The sequence below is a fragment of the Seriola aureovittata genome, chromosome 12 (genome assembly GCF_021018895.1).
Source record: "Seriola aureovittata isolate HTS-2021-v1 ecotype China chromosome 12, ASM2101889v1, whole genome shotgun sequence".
Classification (NCBI taxonomy): Eukaryota; Metazoa; Chordata; class Actinopteri; order Carangiformes; family Carangidae; genus Seriola; species Seriola aureovittata.
The window spans coordinates 11,298,841-11,318,482 of NC_079375.1; the positions used below are offsets into that span (position 1 = coordinate 11,298,841).

Below are 19,642 nucleotides of genomic sequence, written 5' to 3' on the forward strand. Positions count from 1 at the left end.
GCAGTGCTCATTTTAGGTGGCATCCTAAGACGAGGTGGAAAAGGCCTGTGTCGGAATTGCATGCTGCATTTCTTTATTATCTAAAAAAAGAAACATTATTTCAAATATTGTATTTAATGACACAGACATTATGGTCCAATTCTCCTTGTTGATATGATCTGTAGGTATTCACTTGCACCTCTCTTGGTCGTCAGTCCTCATATCCATGGCAATACACAGTTACTTTTGTTCCTTTATAACTTTGGGGTGCTTGAAGTAACTACAGGGTACATTTGTGCATTTACTTTGGAACAATGTAGTTGTAGCCTAATTTTTAGTATTAAGGTCATTTTGAAATAAAATCACAACATATTTATAGAGTGATGCAGAAGCCATCATTTAATAGAATAGGTACCCAGTAGTTAAATAATAACTACGTTATACATTCTCTCTTGGGAGTTCCTCCCAAACGTCCAGATCATCGCTCAGCAGGTCAGACATTAATAGTAGTAGTTAAAAAACTACAGTATAAATTCTTTGTACGATCCCAAAGTGTTACCCCCTTATTCCATAACTTCTTGTTCCTCAGTACCTACATCTACATCTATGTGACGGTACATACTGTAAAAGTAAACTATTAGTAGCCTACTAAAGATTAACTCCGCTAATAAGTAATTACGCTGTTTATATATTTCCACTTTACTTACGGCATGTGTTTTCAGAAATCAATCAAAAATAATAATCTGCAGAAACTGTGTTATGGGTTCAGAACTGCTGAATCAAGGCTTCATCAGTTCTGCTGTTGCCTTTGACTTATCACTTCTGGATGACTGAGTGACCGACTCAGGTTGTGTTGTGTTCCTACTCCCTTTTTTGTGCACTTTTGTGTCTCTTGTTACTCAAACAGGATGTGGATTGACCCAGGCGGATGGCTACAGAGAGCATTTAGAGTTGTCCATTGTGTGGGTCTCATTATCAGGGATTTATCTCTAGTTTCCTCACCATATAAACACACAATGTTTCCTCTCTCTCTAAAATGAAGGCCTACAAAAAATATTGCACTTTATTGTTTGTGTTTCTTGATCATTGTGCCACTGCTCGTGGAAATGTGTCTTTCTTCGTATCATTTTATTCTTCTTGAAAAATATCTTGCACAATAATTAACCCAGGTTTAAATTGTCCTTTAATGTTGCATCTAATCATACTTGTCTTCATGCATCTTCAGGCTGTCACCGTGTTTGGTTGATGAACTATAAAACTTTTCACCAGTGTTTGTGTGTGAGAACATGATACGAGACACTCAATATGCACTTGTTTTATTTACAACACACAGTATTTTCTTTATCCATGAAACGGACGATTAAAAACAAAATTCTCCCAAGCACACAGTATACACTCTGTGTTTATGTACATATTATGTTTACTTCTCATACACTATGCCTTGGAGTATATGCTGCATGTATCTGTGTATAAGATCTTGACTGCAGTGATTGCAAAATGCTCCTCGTTCTTCCGCACTCTTGCCTCTCTGGTGTATTGACTGCTGCCTAATCAGCCCCATCTACTTCCTTTAATGACACTCCAAATTAGCCCTAATGCTTAGCAGCATGTATCAAGGCAAACACCAAAAAAAGCCCCTAAGAGTGTGGAGATAAACAGGGAGAGGTCAGAGCTTTGAGACACATCTAAAATACCAGATATTTCAAGTCCAACCAAAAAGACCCATGTAAATGTGTCACCTCTTAAAGTTTGTGATTTACCTCTGTGATGGAAAAACATTCAAACCAGATGAATTGTTTGCTGTTGAGGCAGTAACAGAAGGAGGATTACTAGGTAGCAGTGAGAGAAAAAAAAAAATCATTGCATTTCAAACCCACTTTATTGACAGATTCTTGCCCTCAGTACAATGCAATGCAAGATTTGAAGTGCTGAGCACAGAGGAATAAATACGGCAATAAATACAGTACCGACTCGCCTCACTGGCCGTCTTTAATTCACACTCGCTGGAGCCATCAGAGCCTCACCACAAACACACAAACTGAGAAGACATCACACACAACACTGAGCCAAAGGTTTTTGTTTCCGCCTTACGTTAACAGTGGTCGTGGATCAACATGAACTGATATGCACTGCTTTAGGAAAGCAAAGATGTTCCTTTCTTTAAAACATGTCGATGTCAATTTTTCTTCCTCATTTTGACAATCGCTCGAAGATCGAAACAAGGTGAACAGACTGGAAGCGAGAAATTTCACATGGTTTTTGAAAGACGACAGGTTCGGATCTGTCGATGCATCCAAGCAGAAACCTGCAATGCTGATCAGTCACTTTATTTAACCATAAAGGGACAGACTGAATAGTACAATAGTGTCCAAAATGACATCTTAAGTTTAACAATGGCATGCATTGCCCTTATTTACTTTTTAGGTTTTTACACCTAACAAATGACGATGAGAGAAAACAACATCTAATCACAGTTCAACCCAACAATCCTGGTACAATCCATGTATCCTTTTTATGATAAAGTATATTTTAAAATCTCATATTCCTTCTCTGATATGTTATAAAACGCCTTTGCCTCGATATCAAGGGAAGATTACGTCAGACATCCTCGCACGGTTGATGTTGATGACCATTTCAAGTAAAAGAGTAACAAAAACAGTGAGCACAAATATAAAACATGTTGCGTTATGAGTGCTCACAGACAGGTCATCTGGCAAACTCTGAGAAATGCTGCACCACACAACCACATTGTTACATGTATGGCAGGCGACCAAAGGCAACTGCGAGACAATATATTTCGTTAGGATCCAGGCTGTGCATTGCATTTATAATACAATACGTGGGGGAGAGAAAAAGCCTCTGCTCAGTTCAGCTCCATCTCACATCAGATCTTCATCTTTTTGTGTTTCATACTCACCTGATTAAAGTGTCTTAAAACACATATGCTGTATGTATGATGTTATATATATATGTAACATCATAGACCATGATATATATGTGAAATATTTGTCATCAGACTTCATTTTGCTGGTTTTGGATTTCCGATATGCCTGTAAATACCAGCAATGTTAGAGTAGTTCCATAAACATTTATTAGTAATTTATTAATGTAACATAAGTGTAGTTTTTAGTATGGCGGTTAATTACAATTACAGTGCATAAAACGACCTGGTTCCTTTATTGAACACCAGCAAAACCAGTTCAACTACTTTTCTGACAACCAGAATGCAGTTTCTTTATTCGTGCTGATTAATTCCCCTTATTGTATAGAAATGATTTCTTCTTCTTTTTTTTTTTTCACAACAATAGTTTTTCTTTGCATTTCCTCGAAAACTACTTGCAACAACTTGGTGGAAAGATGGAGCAACTGAGCAAGAGCACCGGCTGCTGTTATCTAGATATGTAGAGATGATTTTCTTTTATTATGAAATGTGTGTCTCATTTTAAAAATGGATACATGTGGGTTTTTTTCCCTCCTTTCTCTTTTCTCCCCTCCTTCTCTCCGTTCTGTGCTATGTGAAATATTACGTGAACTTACAAACCTTGTACAAAAAGTTGAAAAAAAACCAAAGTGGATTAGTAAAGCTGTTTAAAATCTATGGACTGACATTTGTTTGGAGTGTTAGTTTTCAAAGTTGGCAGGAAAATAAAGGAAGCAGGATGTTAACTGTTCAATAACTGACACTACAGTACAGTACACATAGAGTGTGGGTAATTATTCTCCCTTCACCGCACACACACGCACAACTAACCTTCGCTGTCTCTCTCATACCCTCCGGTGAGGCAGTAAATGAAAGCTGATAGCCTACTTGCCATCAGGTATTTAGCACGGCTTAGCACATTTTCAAGAGCGATGGACCCTCTGTGGATCAAACTGTCCTTAACTACTGGCTTTGAAGTTGCATTATGGGCACTAATCAATGCCTTCATACACTGTCTGTATTCATACCCATCTACCAGAGAGACAGAGAGAGAAAGAAAAGGAAGTTTAAGCAATCCGTGATTAAGGCAGTCTCATAAATATTGCAGAGAGGTTTTTGGCCCCTGTTTTGGAGATGGACCGCCACAACAGTCTTGAGTTCCTAGCTCTTACTAACGGCTGCTTCCTATCCCCACAGATTACAGAGCAGACTGGTGGATATGAATAGAAATGGCAAAAGAAAATCTGAGTGTGATGCCACAATGTTCGATCTGTGAAGGAAAAATATCCCATCAAAAACAACATCGAGCAGTAATCCTCTTTGGAAGAAAAGGTCATATTTGGTTTGTGTATCAGTCCTCCACGCAATGAATAATCTTTTACAGGGACCCTAAATACAAAAAAAAAACGAAAAAAAAGAAAGCACAGCTCAGGGCGATTTAATTAAGAAATGAAAGTAAAGTAGAAGCCTATATCTAATTTGTCCACTGAAGTTAGTGCTAGGGGCTTTTTAAGCGACGTGCAGAGACGAGGATAGACAAAGGTCCCACTTACAGAAGCTTAACTCTGTCTCACTTAATTGAGTTCATTCCAAGTTACAGAAAAAAGTCAAAGCAGATACATACATATTAGCTGGACATAGGAGATGTGGCTCCCTCACTGTCTTCAGTTGAGTTCGGCTTCTTTGCAGCTTGCACGTTGTGAGTTCAAGCAGTTTTAAAATCTGCCAACATGGCAATCCTTATGTACTGTACCCTTTACAGTGCTTCCAATTACTGTACTTAGGGCCTCAAGCACTAACTAGACCTTTATCAGAGCTTCACATCCCTCTCTATACAATCCCTCAGACCCACTCCTGCATGGAGCGCTTGCAGTACAGTATGTGGCGCTGCGTGCTCTTCCTCCTGAACTGGAAAACAGTGTAGAGGAGGACCATCATGCACAGCGCCAAGACACAGGGGATAGCGATGGCCACTGCTTTCTCCGTGCCACCCGCGCTGTCCAGTTTGATGACAACGTCCACGTCACCGTTGTCGTAGTGGCGCTCCTCTGCCACCGGGGGGCTCCAGTCCCAGTCGGGGTCTGCAGGGAGGCCATCACAACCCATGAAGTCCCTCAGGATGGACCTTGGGTAGCCAGGCTCCACACGAAGAAGCTGGTTGTTGAACTTCCAATACTCCTTTCCCTTGTAAAAGTAGGTAAAGCCTGGACAGAGGGATTATTGGACATATATTTAATCATACATTTACAAACAAAGGCAGCGATTATTCCTTTTTTGCTTGCAACACTTTCTGGTACAGCGGTAGTAGCAGTCATGTGCAGATGCTCTGACCCCTACTAACCAGTATGAACAAAGATGTTACACTGGTTTAAACAATTGCTCTGGAAAATCATTAAATGAAACTGGAAAATTTAAGTCATTGTAAATGTTCCGTCAACTTCCAATTTTCCTACTTAACTGTTGTGTTACATTCAGGACTTAACAAACAATAGTGACACATGACCGACAACATCCTCAGAAAAATATGACTATTTGGCAAAGAGCTTTATAGAATATTGATTTCTTGCTAATTGCCTGGTATCACTACTTTATTAAAAACAATGGTAATGTGATGGTATTTATCTCAAAATCTCACTAACTAGTTTTAAAGTCAGTAAAGTGGGCATACCGTTGGCTTTGTCCACAAAAGCCCCCTGTGGAGAGTCAGGGATGCCTTTCCAGATGGTGATGGGTTTGGGATAACCCGGGTCCATGGTCCTCATATCCTCATTGTACCTCCAGTATCTACAACAGGACAGACAGAGAAAACAAAGTAGTCAATACAGAGGTTTACTGTTGATAAGTTGTTTTTTAAATCATTGATCAGGGCGTAATACTAAGGCTGAGCGATTGTGACCTATATAATATGTTGTTGCCCAATACCCAGTGGAGATAATGTGGTGATATTTGGGGATAACTACTCATGCTTTTAAACAGCAATAACACACAAAGAAATTCTGCAGATTGGTTCGTACTAAACTGCATAAGGACTATTTTGTTCATTTTACACTTCTTTAGAAGTCTACTATGCTCTGTAATACAGCAGGGAAAGAACAATATCAAAGCTGTATAGCTTGATATTATAGGAGCCAAAACTTCAAATGGCACTGGACCTGACTGTGGTCATGACGCTCGTCTTTTGTTTGTAAATCGTGGCCAGAATTAAGACAACAGTCTTCAATCTCTATCTGACCATTAAATGATCAACAACTGACTTAATTCACATGACCAGAGACATCGGTCAATCAATCATCCATACTGTGTTTATCTACCACGCACATTCGTCTCAGAGGTTTCTGTGATTGATCTGCTTTTCACACACTGGTGCACACACACATAAATCTTGCTATACAATGTCTTTTTTTTTTTTTTTTTTTAAATTAGAAAAAACACCAGCCTGTTACAGAGAGAAAGAAAGAGAAAAATGTTTTGAGACGATGGACAGAACGTCCTGTTTGTCACGATATGCAGCAGCAGGTCGAGGGATGACAGTATCAAGCATTTTGTCAGCTTTCACCACAGGGTCCCCTGACCTCTTAGGATATGATTTATCATGACAGCTGAACAAACATGTGAGTCACACTGGCATACTTGCAACGCACATAGATAAACAGCAGACTCTCTGATTTGGTTGTTTTGGAAAGACTTTCTGGTTTCAAGTCACTTTTACCTGCAGGTAACTACATTTGCAGAAATCTATATAAATACTTGACAGAAAAGGACTTAAACTCTGAAGTAAGATACGACTACAAATGGTCCATAACGAATAGGATGCCAATGAGACGCATTGTCAGCTGTTAAAGAGAAAATCAGTTGTCTCAAAGCAACATGTGACAGCTTGCAGAGCTTCAAGGATGGCAAATTATTCAATTATTTATGCCAAAATTAAAGATGCACTGATCCACACACCTGCGAAATTACTTAACATCTCATGGGTAACAGTCCCAAAAATCATTAAATGTTCCAAACATAGACAAACATCGCATCAGCAGAGAGGAACAGAGCTGAGGACACTTAAAAATACTTTTTTTCTTTTTGTCTGTAGGATCCTCTCCTCAACATACTGTAATATACTTATAAAGGCAAATGAAAAGATGTAATGATTGTATATGCCATTTGGTAACACATATTCAATCGACTTTAATAGAGAATTTCAGCCATCAGTGGTCCTCATAGTACTTGTTTTTGCTCCGAGAGATTTGCTGTTCTGCCCGATTGCTTGACTTCATAACAGCACTAATAATCGTTCCACACAGACCTGTCTCCTTTGAAGAAGTAGGTTTTGGCGACATCCTCCCACCACACAGCTGTCTCGATACTCTGAGTGGGCATGCCGCTCCCGAACAGCGAGATGTCCTGAGGGTACGAAGGCTGGAGAGTCGTGTCCTTGAAGACCCAGAAACGGTTTCCTAAAATACACACTCACAGTTAGGGACAGTCAGGGCTCTGGGACAAAGACATTATCATAAAGATGACCTCAAAAATTGCGCAAGACAAAACACTGCTGGCTCTCAGCTCATTCAAGCCTTCTGTGTGGCTTTTTTTTTCTTTTTTTTTTCCTGCCTGTGAGTTTATTTATTTCTATGCATGTGATTTCAAAGGTCAGATGTATCACCTCATTTTTAAAATACCTTCACAGCAGAAAATCTATGCTGTGTTATCTATAATACAATAAACAGCAAGATGATGCTCTGAAGGCAACTCCACCGAGACTTGTTGTTTTGAGTTTTATTGAAGCTATTGTTGCATTTAATTCAGTTTGATCATAAGTGCCTGAGGCAGAGTGAGGGGAGCTGCTGTGGTGGTGTGCTTGGAGTAAGTAGCTAGGCACTCACACACACATACACACACATACACACACACACACACACACACACACACTTGTACACACAAACACACACACACACACACACAGTTAAGTCCCCATGTGAGAATAAATAAAGCATGAGGCACTCTGATCCCACTGGGTGACAGATGTCATGTTAATCTGCCTCATGGACAGTTGTCTGTACCGGACGAGCACCCGTTCTGTTATCGTACAGAACGCAAAACAACCTCACAGTCACTCATCCAGTCTACAACTATAAATGCGTACTTGTGATGGCAGTATGCAAAACAAATCATTTCTAATGAATGAACAAAATATTACTGTGAGTTTAAAGAGCTCACACTTTCACATGTACTTGTGGTGGTAAACAGTAAAAGGTTACTCTCTTTTTTTTTGTCATTTGTCAGTTATTACATTGTTGTGATTCAGTGGGAAAATACTCGCCACTTATGCTACTCATTTATCACTGATGGTAAAGGGTTAAAGATTAATTTGTGTATATTTTGTTTTGATAAGAAAAATACTTTTATTAATTGATTTTATGTTTGTAAATTTACACTGGGAAAAAAAAAATCGGATAAAAAATTTTGCGTTTGTTATATAATTTTTTTTGTTTTGGCAGAAATGCCCGTCATGTCACCTGTGTGCTCTCGCTTCATAAGGCTATGAGTGGTTACAAAATCCACAGGATACTTTTAGTAAATAAGAATACATTGAGATCCAAAAATGCTTTTTATTACCTTTGAAAAAGACAAATTTCCCTTCACTATTTTCATAGACGGCATCAATTTTGGGCGGCAAGCCTTTCCAGAAGTAGTTGATCTGCATTGGGTAGCCAGGGACTACTGAGTTATCCCGTACCCTCCAGAACCACTGGTCCTGTTGAAACAGATAAAGGAGAATCATCATCATCTTCATCATCATCATCATCATCATCATCCCAAACCACTTTATAACCTGCAGCGATGTTTACTCAAGCTGATGATCTATTCTACCTTGAACACAAAAAGCTCTTGGCGGAGGATGGCCAAGGTGTTGAAGCCTCCATCACAGATGCTGGGTTTGGCGTTGGGGTTGGAGGGCTTGGCCCCCTGTGGAGGGCGGTGGGGTCTGGCGTGGCGGTCATGCTTGCGGGGGTCTGAGGGAGGGTGGAAGCGAGGCGGAGGGACCGTGGGTGGGGGCCTGGTAGGCTGCGGCGCTCTGTCTGGTGGACCTAAAAAGGAAGCAACATACAATATTTCATCCTCCTTCCATACTGTTCCTCTTTACAGTGTTTTGACCAATGTACTTTTAATTTTTACCACAAATGATTTGGCCTCTTCGGAGCACTGTTCGCAGACTCATGTTGTTTTGAAAATGAAAATTGGCTGGCCTATTTTACATCTGACAAATGCTTGTTACATTCAGCCAATATGACTGATGCCGCAGCATTTGTAATTGTGAGAAAGTGTTGGGGCAATATACACATGCATCATTGCTCTAAAGTGCTTTTTTTTAACTACTTTCTAACTACTGGAGCTACAGAAAAAAAGTTATTTTGTCCAACTTCCACTGACTAAAGAGAACGAATGGTGTGTGAGACGGTTACCATAGATTTTCTGGATGCCCTGTAGGTCATCGTGAGGTAGTTTGAAGTTCTCTGTGTCCATGTACTGGTAGAAAGGAGCCATGATAGCAGTGGGGTCGTTAGAGTGCTCCAGACCGAGGGCATGGCCCAGCTCGTGAACCGCAACCAAGAACAGGTCGTTACCTGGAGAGAGGAAGAGGACAAGTGCAATGAGAATGCAAACACAACGCCACATTTATGACATACACAGTAGATACAGGAGGTGGAGAAAAATGAACAAGCACACATTGAAAACATTGAAATTCATATGAAAATTACACATTTATACAATTACAGGGCATCTCTACTGTATATCCTAGTCTGTAAATTACTGTTTTCTTTCCACATATTTCTCGTGTGCTAAACACTTTAGCTCATGGCTAAAAGGTGTTGCAGGAATTGATGCAAGAGGTGTGAAGATAAAACACTAAAATCAATCTTCTCCCAGGTCTTTAGTGATTACTTGATTAGTCAATCAGCAGAAGATAAAGCAACAACAATTTTGATAATCTGTTAACCATTTAAGCATAAATTGCCAAACATTTGCTTGTTCCAGGGTGTTACATGTGACAATTTGCTTCTTTTATCTGTTACATGTCATGTTTTAGGCTGTTGGTTCGACATGGTATTTTGTGCTACAGGAACTTGATGTCAGATTTAGGAACTGATGTAATTTTATTATAGACAAACCATTAAACATGATCGACAAATAACCGGTTGATTAATCAACAATGAAAATAATCATTACTTCCATCCCTATGATCCAGAGTTAACCTCCATTGAGCTAACGTGGTGCAAAGTAGTGCAAGTAAGGATTACTGAAGGTAAACTGCCAAGCATGAGCACTTTCTCTCTTTTGCTTTATAAGAGAAGATAAGCCACATGTGAGCCACAGCTCACAGCGAGCAGAGGGACACACACTCACGTTGCTGCCCAGGGCACCAGAGAACAGTGAAAATACAAACACGTTCATATGAACACATACATACTGAACACGTACAAATGTCGTCCTATTACAAGCAAACATTGGGTGTCTCATATGAATCACATGCGAATACACACACACACACAAATGAAAAAAGAAAAAAGTCACGGTCAGTGTCTATGGTCAGCACTCAGCTCTTAGTGTCAACCAGATTTAGAAAGAAGTACACCGTTTATGTACAGCTTCTGACTGAAGCTGTCCCCAGGAGATTGTTGCCCTTTAAAACATGATATCCACTCCTGCCAGCAGTGCTGCACAGAACAACCACTGACCCTCAGCCAGCAGCAAAAAGGTTACACCTTCCCCTCCCCCATTTATCTCACACAACCAGCCTCCTCCACCTAACCAATACTATCCCATAAGGACTCCCACGAGACAGGCCGGAGCTACCATTAGCGCACATGTCAACATGCAACATTTACAATTACACCACTGTGAGAGCCCATTAAAGATTGCACAGCTTTCCAGACACACAAGCTGAGACAGGAGCTTTCCAGAATGAGCCTCAGCACTCCACATGGATAACCATGGGACACTGTGCAAGACTGAACATGAATTTGACTTGGGAGTCTGAGACAATTGCCATTGGAAGTATGAGAACAAAAGAGGGACAGGGAAGGGAGCTGATGGGTGGCAAGCAGTTTCCCAGAACAAACACAATGTGAGTTGTAACCATCCTCTCCTCGCATGGGCAGAATGTAAACATATGGCACATCGGTACATATATTGAATATATACTAAATATATATAGGTAGGTACAGTAATGCAGTAAAGTAAAGAGTGTTTGGAGGCATGGCTACAAATTACGTTCCCCTCTGAGCTGCAAGAAATATAACAGCCATATATGACGTAACTCCATGTAATACACCCAAAATAACATAACACAAAGCGTTACACAATTAACATAATATGACCCATAATAACATAAATTAACTAATAATACTAATATACCCTAACATAGTTTATATATATCCATAGTAAAATTGCATAATACAATATGACATGTCAAGACACAACACATAAAATCATGACATAACAAAAATAATACAACATAATCCATAATAACCTAACTTTACTTAACGTGACACCAATGATAACATAACACATAATCTGACACAACACGATAAAACTTAACATCGCACAACAAAACATGACATAAAGCAATATGATGATAACCCATAATATAATATCCTCACTTAACATGATATTACATAAGTTACCTGACTTTGTCTTGTCTACTGTCTAACGTAACATAACGTGATGTAACGTAACATAATGTAATGTAATGTGATAATAGTAACCTGACCTAATTTAACCTGTCCATACACATGACATGACATTGTCTTTGAATTTTGTTAAAGTAACGGTATGGATGTTTATCTGATACTTTTATGTAGACCTGTTTTGAGGCATACCAGTGAGCTACATCAATTTCACTAAAAACAGAATAGCCATAATCATGTGCCAGCAACCAATGTCTTAAAATAGCAGGGCTTTCTATCCTGTCATCTGAAGAGCTTATTATGCAGAAAAAAAAAAAACACATCAAAATCCTGACAGATGGGGTGATGCGTCTTTACAGAGCACAGCCATCAAAGACATCTCTGCATTTTTTGTTTTTGGTTAAGCATCCTTCATACCCTGCCCCGTGATACCATCTCTGTCCTATTGCCCTGCTGCCTGGCCATCTGTTTTTCCATTATTTGCTTTCTATCAGTCCTTATCTTTCTTTCTTGATGATTGGGTCTTTTTTGTCTCTCTCTGCATTCTTCATTTCTTCCACACCCTTTACTTTTTTACCTCACTGTCAACAGTCAGCACCCAACAACCATTCATTCTCCTCTTTGTTTTCTTTTTCCTAATCTTAATCTCTTCCTTTAATAGTTTCCTTTGCTCTTCCCTCGCTGTAGCCTTTCCTTACTTCTGCTTTACTCACTTCTTTATTGGTGTCTCCTTGTCACCTGTTCTTACTACCACCATTTTCTCTCTCTCTCTCTCTCCCGATTGAGGGTTTACACTCATTTTTTCACATCCACTTACCATCATGGTTGGGGTTCCCCAGGGTCCAGGGCTCATCTGAGTCAAAGTGTGTATCCCCTCCTATGCCTGGACCAGGGAAATAGGCGTGGGCGAGGAATCCCCCCTCCCCGTCGAAGGGTGAGCTGTCACCATGAAAACCCGAAGCGAAGATGATGGTGATGTCAACGTCACGCCTGCCAGTCTCCAGGGCACTGTATGGAACGGCCTCAAAGCGTAAGGGAGTCACACCCTGCCACACGTCAAACGCCCGCCGGATGGCATCATGAGTTTCCCGGGCGCCCACCTTTGGCGTGACATTTTTTATGCTGTAGGAAGAAAAAACAAGAAAACCAACTGAACGGGTCGCTGATAGATGGAGGCTATCAGGCTAAGAAAATGCCGTGCAAGTTGTAGTTTACATACTGTTTGGAACAGTAAAAGACAAAACATTCAGGACAAAAGGAAATAGACCACATACTGCATCAACCCTGCGCTTTGTTATCCCATTAATTTCAAGTGAACTTTTTTTTTTACTTTTCAAAATGAGGTGACACACACACACACACACACACACACACACACACACACACACACACACAAAAAGTTTCACTTGACACAACTATTTCAAGCCTGGCAGCTTTCACTGAACTTTTAACACAGCAGTCGTTATCAGTCGCTGGCAGGCAGAGAGGAATGGGAAATCTTCTCCCTTCCTCTCCACTCATTTTCATGAATAAAGTGCAGTCAGCAGCAGCACTGGCTCAGCACTGATTGACATTCCATTAGGAGAGGTGGCTCGTCAATTCAAATTCGGGGAGGAAGGAAGGATTTGAATAAATTGACAGTGTTATCGTCTATTACTGCTGTAACCTGTCAATTTGCAGTTGTGCCAGAGACCCGTTTATCGGTTCTCCTCAGAACCTATTAAAAGCCGGAGCTTAATCAGGCGAGATAAGATGAGAGTTTGAATATTTCTGCTGAGATTACGGACAATTTACTCTCAGGATTTTCAAACAATTTCATACGAGGGAGAGGAAAGCCTTCAATTTTCATGCTACTCAGCTGAAATTGTTTGTTTTGTTTTATGAAAAGGGGAAAATAAATTGACGAGGGTTAAAAGAAAAACAGCCTGATCCCATTTTTCATTTTGCCAGTGAGCTATTTATACACTGGAAAATAAACATACTCACAGCACACATGGGCAAATTTATGTGTTAATCTATGTGTTTCTGGATGTGTGATTGTAACTATATTTGTGTGTGTGTGTGCTCCCACATATGTGACGTACTTGTGCAGTCTCTATGACAACACAGAGCATGTGATCCCAGGAGGACAGGAGAGACAGAGGAGAGCTGAGAAAATTAACACTCGCATATCTGAACCCTACAATAAGCGCTGCTGAACTCAATAGTCGCTATGACAACTGCCTCCACTGTCTCTCACCTGTAGGTGATGTGTGTACGCTGCCACTTCTGTCCTGTCAGCGCGTATCTCCGCGTCCGTGACCTCGAAGCACTTTTAAATTTGTCCGGAACGCCACAGCGAGGCTTTTGCATCCAACTTGAAGAGAAGAGAAGAGAAAAGAGGAGAAGAGAAGAGAGGAAGACAAGAGTGAGAAAAGTGAGAAAAGTTGAGAGGCAAACACCATCACAAGACAACATAAAGCAGTGAAGGATATTCAGTAGGTCTCTTCCTGTCGGGTGCCACACCATCACATCAGCAGGATAAGAGAGTGTTGTGCAAAAACACTACTACACTACTCCAAACTACTAACTACTTTTTCCCATTCATACCACATCAGATTATCACAAGTACAAACACACACACACACACACACACACACACACAATACATAGGCGAAACATGAATTCTCACCTCAGCGTGATATCACTGCATCATCATGCAAAATGAGAAGAAGGAAAAGGGTTAAAACCTTCACCTGAGGTTGTTTCAGGCGAGGTGGTGGGGAGTGAAATAAACATCTTTGTCTCTGTTCTTCACTAAATCATTGAAATATTGATAGCCATTCCTCCTGCATTTTAAATGAATGAGTGGAGCATTTGCATTAATGTAACATCAGCAGCCTAGTGGAAATGCATGTGCACCTCAGCTCGCACATTCGCACGTGTGTATATACTCACTCCTTGGTTTTCTCATCCAGTGTCCCTGTGACATTGAGACCGTAGACGCGCTGCATGGCAGCGATGGCTGAGTGCATGGTTTGTGCCGAGCGCAGGACAGACATTCCCGGTTCTGTGCGAGGAAGGTAGCCATACCTCTGTAGCCATCCCTATGAGGGGGAAGAAGGGAAAAGATTCGGGGCTTCATATTGTGGCTATTTTAAGACTTGATTCTTTGCCTTCATTAGTAAACTCAAAGTCAAGAGAAACAGGGAGGAACAATATAAAGATGGATTGGGAGATGACAAGTGATAAAGGTCCTGTGTTGAAATAACACCCAAGGACTTTACACATTTGGATTAATCCACCAAAACAACCATGATGACCCAAGTTTGTTCAAATAATAAATAAATTAATCATCTACTATAATGAACACGTATCAACTGAACATTGTGTGCCATACAGCAAAAGTGAATAAAAGAAAGAGTCTGTTCTCTACATGAGTTGTTATTAGCTGCAGATATGAACTTGAATCTCCTTAAAAACCATTACAGATTCTCTTTTTTTTAAGAGCTGTATTCACATGCTGGGCGGTTTGCTAGTACAAACAGAGACCATAGATATTCCTCCACCATGGGGTACCTTGCTCAAGGGCACCACAACCAGAGCTGAGGACAAAGTACTGTTTGTTTAGTTACCTTACCCTTTTCCAACCAATCAAATTTGCTGAGAAAAAAAACTGGGTATAGGGTAACTGGCGAGATCCCAGCCACAAACCAACTTCTTTAACCTCGTGTCCAGTGCCAAGCCTAGAATAAAAATCAATAGGAATATGGCTGCGCATCATTCATTTTGCATCTCACAAGAGGCTGTGAGATGACTAACAATGGCTACAATCATTTTTTTTCATTATTGCAAGAACTGAGACTGAGCTGCTGTCGTTGTATTTACACTTAACATCACAGTGTGGGTGACATGTTTAGAAGCTTCAATGAGATACTCAGCAGAATCTGCATGTAAACAGTATATTATTTGCTTAAACTGTCTATCCGGCAGTTGGTTTGGGTTTAAATTTGACTTGCATTTGAATCCCTTCTTGTGACCTTAGTCATAGTTTGTGTTTTGCAGCTGCCGGCCAGTGTAGATGTGCAGGACTGTGGCCCTGCCTCCTCTTGCCCTACAAAGCCAGAGTGCCGCTTGGTACTGAGGAGAGAGGTGAGACAGAGCATCATCCAGGGGTCATTGCCAGACTCAAATCCTGATGCTGAGGGGCCACGAGGTGCCCACGCTATCCACAGCTGTCCACACGCCACAACCAGCTGCCTCCCCATCACTACACAGCCGATGAGAAATGCTCCAGCTAGCTAATCTGTCCACCACCACCACCCCCCCCTCTCTCTTCTGCCTCCATCCCTCTTTCTGCTGAGCTAAACGCCTTGTTTATCCCCTTTTTCCCCTCTCTCCTGTGGGTGTGTTTCCTGTGTGTGTGTTGTGTTTGTTCAACGGCGCACATCTCAGAGAGATATCAGGCAGATTTCAGTGAGCCATAAAATTGAATAATGATGTGTATGTGTGACTGAAAGCCTCAGCATTTAATTTCTTCAGACTGGTGGGAGGGGAGCCTGTGGTGAGGATGGAAATGACATCAATTAATAAGGTACAAAAAAAGCAAATCCTATTATGCAACTTGTGTCTGCAAATGTTTAATCTCCTCCAACACTATGATGCTGCCAAAAGCATGTCTGACTTTATGTTGGCCTGTCACAAAACTATATGACAACCTAATGCTGTAGGGCATCTCTGTTAAAATAGACCACTCTATGTATGCAATCATATCTGGGTTGCACATTTAGGATCAGTGGGCTGGATCAGCTCGGCTCATGCACCGCAGTGTAACAACCTCAAATGAGCATCCTTCTGTTTCATTGAACCCCACAAATGAGGAATGTGCTATATTTTCGCTGTTCAGTACGTGAGCTGTCCTGATAGGCTTACAATGTCTCTATGTTATGCGTGATGGTAATTGTATCCACGGATAGCGTGGGGGGGAGAGTCAATATATATGTTTTTCACGCGGAGGCAGATGATGTGGAGGAGATAGCACGGTCATTTATGATAACCAGGGAGGGAAGGCCATTTATCTTACCTCTACGCTGAACTGATGATCCTCCTCTCCGGACACGGCACACGAAATCCAAAGCAAAAAATGCAAGCAGAAAGCTGCCGCGTAAAAGCAATCCGATGGTTTTCTTTTACTGGAGGATACTAAGGTCATAATGACCTGTTTTTCCCGAGTGTTTATTAGAAGAAGCCGCCCGTCTGCTTTGGCTCTTGTGTCAAATGAAAACCATCAGGCGAGCTGTCAAGGCAGATTCAGATGAAAACGAGAAAAGGACCCCGCGTTTTATAAAAAAAAAAATCCCGACGGTGGCATAAAATGTTCCGATGTCAAGCAGAGATAACGCGGCATGTTAGACCCGCTGCCCTCGCCATTCTTATTTACATCAGGGGCTACATCTATCCAGCAGCATCAATGGCCATGTACAGTACCCAATCTGCGCAAGATAGGCTCCCTCCCGACTCGACGCCTGCGCTTTGATTTCTCACACAGCGCAGCGCTGCTTGGCAGCATCCTGAGAGCTGCCCTACAGAGTGCATGAGAGATGAAATATCATTCTTCAGAACTGCCTGTGCCTTTGGCTCTTACACTGTGCAGGCCACTGCTCTGTGCAATTTGTGCAACATGTGCAGATCATTTCAACTTAAATTCATTATAGTAAACAAAGGCCTAGATCCAGATTAGACTGGTGTAGCCTACATTCCTCCGCTGATGCTTTGATAAGGCTAAGCCAAATGGTTGCTATGTTTTCTGACAAAACTGGGTAATAGCCCTGTAATAAAAAAATAAAAAAACACCCTGGATATTGCCAATAATTGATAAATTAATCAATCATCCAATCATCATCATCATCAGCCTGCAGGGTTATACTAACAATCAGGACACCAGGGCATAAGCAGAGCATTAACCTCATTATTCTCACTTATCTTAAAATATTTGTCCCACAATTTACCCCCGATCTGTGGTCTGCAGACAGAACACACGACCTTACATCTCCCCAAGACATTTATAGCGCCTGCAGCTCTTTATAGCCCAGATATGGTCCACAACAACCTGCCTCGAGCGAACAAGCCACGAGATGGCGGTGTTTCATTGAGGAAAGTGGCCCGCCAGCTATTTGCTTACAAAAACCTCTAAGGACATAGGAGACACTCTGAAACATGAACATGAACATCATACAAACAAATGAGCCGAGAAATTAATCTGAGATTGATTCGTGTTATAGGCCTATACCAGCAAATGATAACATATGACTGATAAGTAACAAAGGAATATTATTCATCCATCCTTCCATGATCTAATCATTTATCTGTTAGTGGTGAGGAGGCATTAAGGACAAGTGGTGGTCTAGGTAAGGTTCAAGCCTCCCAGTGTGTCCCATGTCCGACCTGTGGTCTCTTCTAGGAGCTTTGGCTCCTGTCTCTGAGTCTGACATATATCCTTACCTGCAGAGAAATCTACATTTTAGCTGATTGCATCCATGATCTCATTCTATCAATCACTTGTACAACAGAGATTTGAAACGGATATCATCTGCCAAGCTGACACATTAGCGGCTTTGCATTTTTTTTTCATTCTCATTGGTGACCACAATCCAGTGCAGAATGTGCTCTGCTGAAAGCAGTTTGTCCAACGGTCAGTCTTTTGATCCTCTTTATTCAGATTGTGTATGACTCATGCAGTTAGACGCACTTTCTCATCAATGATTTGAATGAGCCTTGCCCCCCTCCCTCCTTTTACAGGAAGAGAACCATGGCACCAGCTTTGGGAATGCAGACCTTCAGAGCCTGACTGTACCACAGCCAGCACAAAACCACTTCAGTGCACACTGGCAATCAAAGCCCCATGAACCGAAGTGACCGCATCAGTGAGTAGAAACATCAGTTTAACAAGATCAAACCGAAAAGTCCAACGTTGTCTGAGTCTTAATACACAATTTTACTAAATGTCCAAGTAGGTTGCTTTTACTTTACTTTACTCAAGTACTGTAAGTGCAACTATGAAGTAGTCTCCTCGTATTTCACTTTTGGTTTACTGCTACTGTACTACTATATGTACTCCACTACAACTCAAATAATAGCATTGTACATTTTACTTACTTTTTATTAAATAAATTATGTTGTATTATCATAGTCTAAGATAAGTTAAGATATTATTGATCCCTGGGGGGAAATGCAGAAGCCACCCATCAGTATAAAGAGAAAAAAATAGCTGAAGCAGCAACATCAAAGTGATGTATACATTATTGCATCAATAATTAGAATACATTGAACTGGACCATTATACTTTCACTTATGGTGATCCTTTTATATTTTTACTTAAATCTGGAATGACCTGCTGATGCAAAATCGGATTTTAAATCACTTCTGAAACCCACTTTGATTATATTTACATTTTGAGGCATTTTTAACTTAACATTAGTGCATCTGTACAGTATGTGTGTATGAGTATACTGTACAGTTCTTTTTCCCTATTTGGCTTTTTGCTATTTGATTTGAATTTTTTACTGTTCAGTTCATTATTCTTTATTATTTCATGTTTGGCTTTCATAAAGACCTCACTGACTTTGATAAGTGCTGTATAAATAAACTTTAATATTGTTATTATTATACGCATGGCATGCCACACACATTAAACCTTACCTTTGAAACCTGAACACACAGAGACATCACACAATTATTCACATTACTCATGACTGCGGACAAGGTGTTCCATGTTCTGAAACAGGATGTGACTGGTTGTGAAGTTGAGAAAGGGATTCCTATTGGATTAAAACAGGTTCATTCATTGACTTTGAGGTGTTTACTGTGTAACCCATTGGGCTGCCATGGAGACCACATGCTCTGGCAAGTGAACACGGCTCGAAGCCAAGGACCAGGGGCCTCATCAGGAAACGGTAAAACACAGCAATGAGACACATGCACACGCTTTATTGCTCTTCATACGTAGAGAAAACAAATTGTGTGTGATTGCATGTGTGTGTGCTCACGGTTACAAAACAACAATCCATTCCTACATTCAAATATT

The 19,642-nt window shown here is 40.8% G+C and overlaps 1 protein-coding gene across 2 annotated transcripts; it reads right to left on the bottom strand.

Moving 5' to 3' along the window:
• Window positions 1-1,279: 1,279 nt before the first annotated feature.
• mmp16b (matrix metallopeptidase 16b (membrane-inserted)) lies at window positions 1,280-17,136 on the bottom strand. Of its 2 annotated transcripts, XM_056392232.1 has the most exons (11): window positions 16,643-17,131; window positions 14,518-14,666; window positions 14,252-14,266; window positions 13,820-13,936; window positions 12,398-12,702; window positions 9,355-9,516; window positions 8,762-8,979; window positions 8,507-8,645; window positions 7,197-7,347; window positions 5,568-5,683; window positions 1,280-5,103 (listed from the first exon to the last, which is right to left on the bottom strand). In XM_056392232.1, the coding sequence occupies exons 1-11, from the start codon at window positions 16,769-16,771 to the stop codon at window positions 4,742-4,744; spliced, it is 1,863 nt and encodes a 620-aa protein (XP_056248207.1). In that variant the 5' UTR covers window positions 16,772-17,131; the 3' UTR covers window positions 1,280-4,741. The 2 variants fall into 2 exon arrangements, with proteins under 2 accessions (XP_056248207.1, XP_056248209.1); XM_056392234.1 differs by lacking the exon at window positions 14,252-14,266 and having other exon boundaries at window positions 16,643-17,136.
• Between the last annotated feature and the right edge of the window lie 2,506 nt (window positions 17,137-19,642).

Bases quoted from the DNA above. Each gene is read 5' to 3' on its own strand.
- mmp16b (XM_056392232.1), bottom strand. From the start codon at position 16,771: ATGACCTTAGTATCCTCCAGTAAAAGAAAACCATCGGATTGCTTTTAC. The intron at 7,348-8,506 runs GTAATAAAAAGC...TGTGTATTTTAG, and splicing joins GAAATTTGTCTTTTTCAAAG to GAAACCGTTTCTGGGTCTTC. The intron at 5,104-5,567 runs GTATGCCCACTT...CCCTCTGTCCAG, and splicing joins TTTTGTGGACAAAGCCAACG to GCTTTACCTACTTTTACAAG.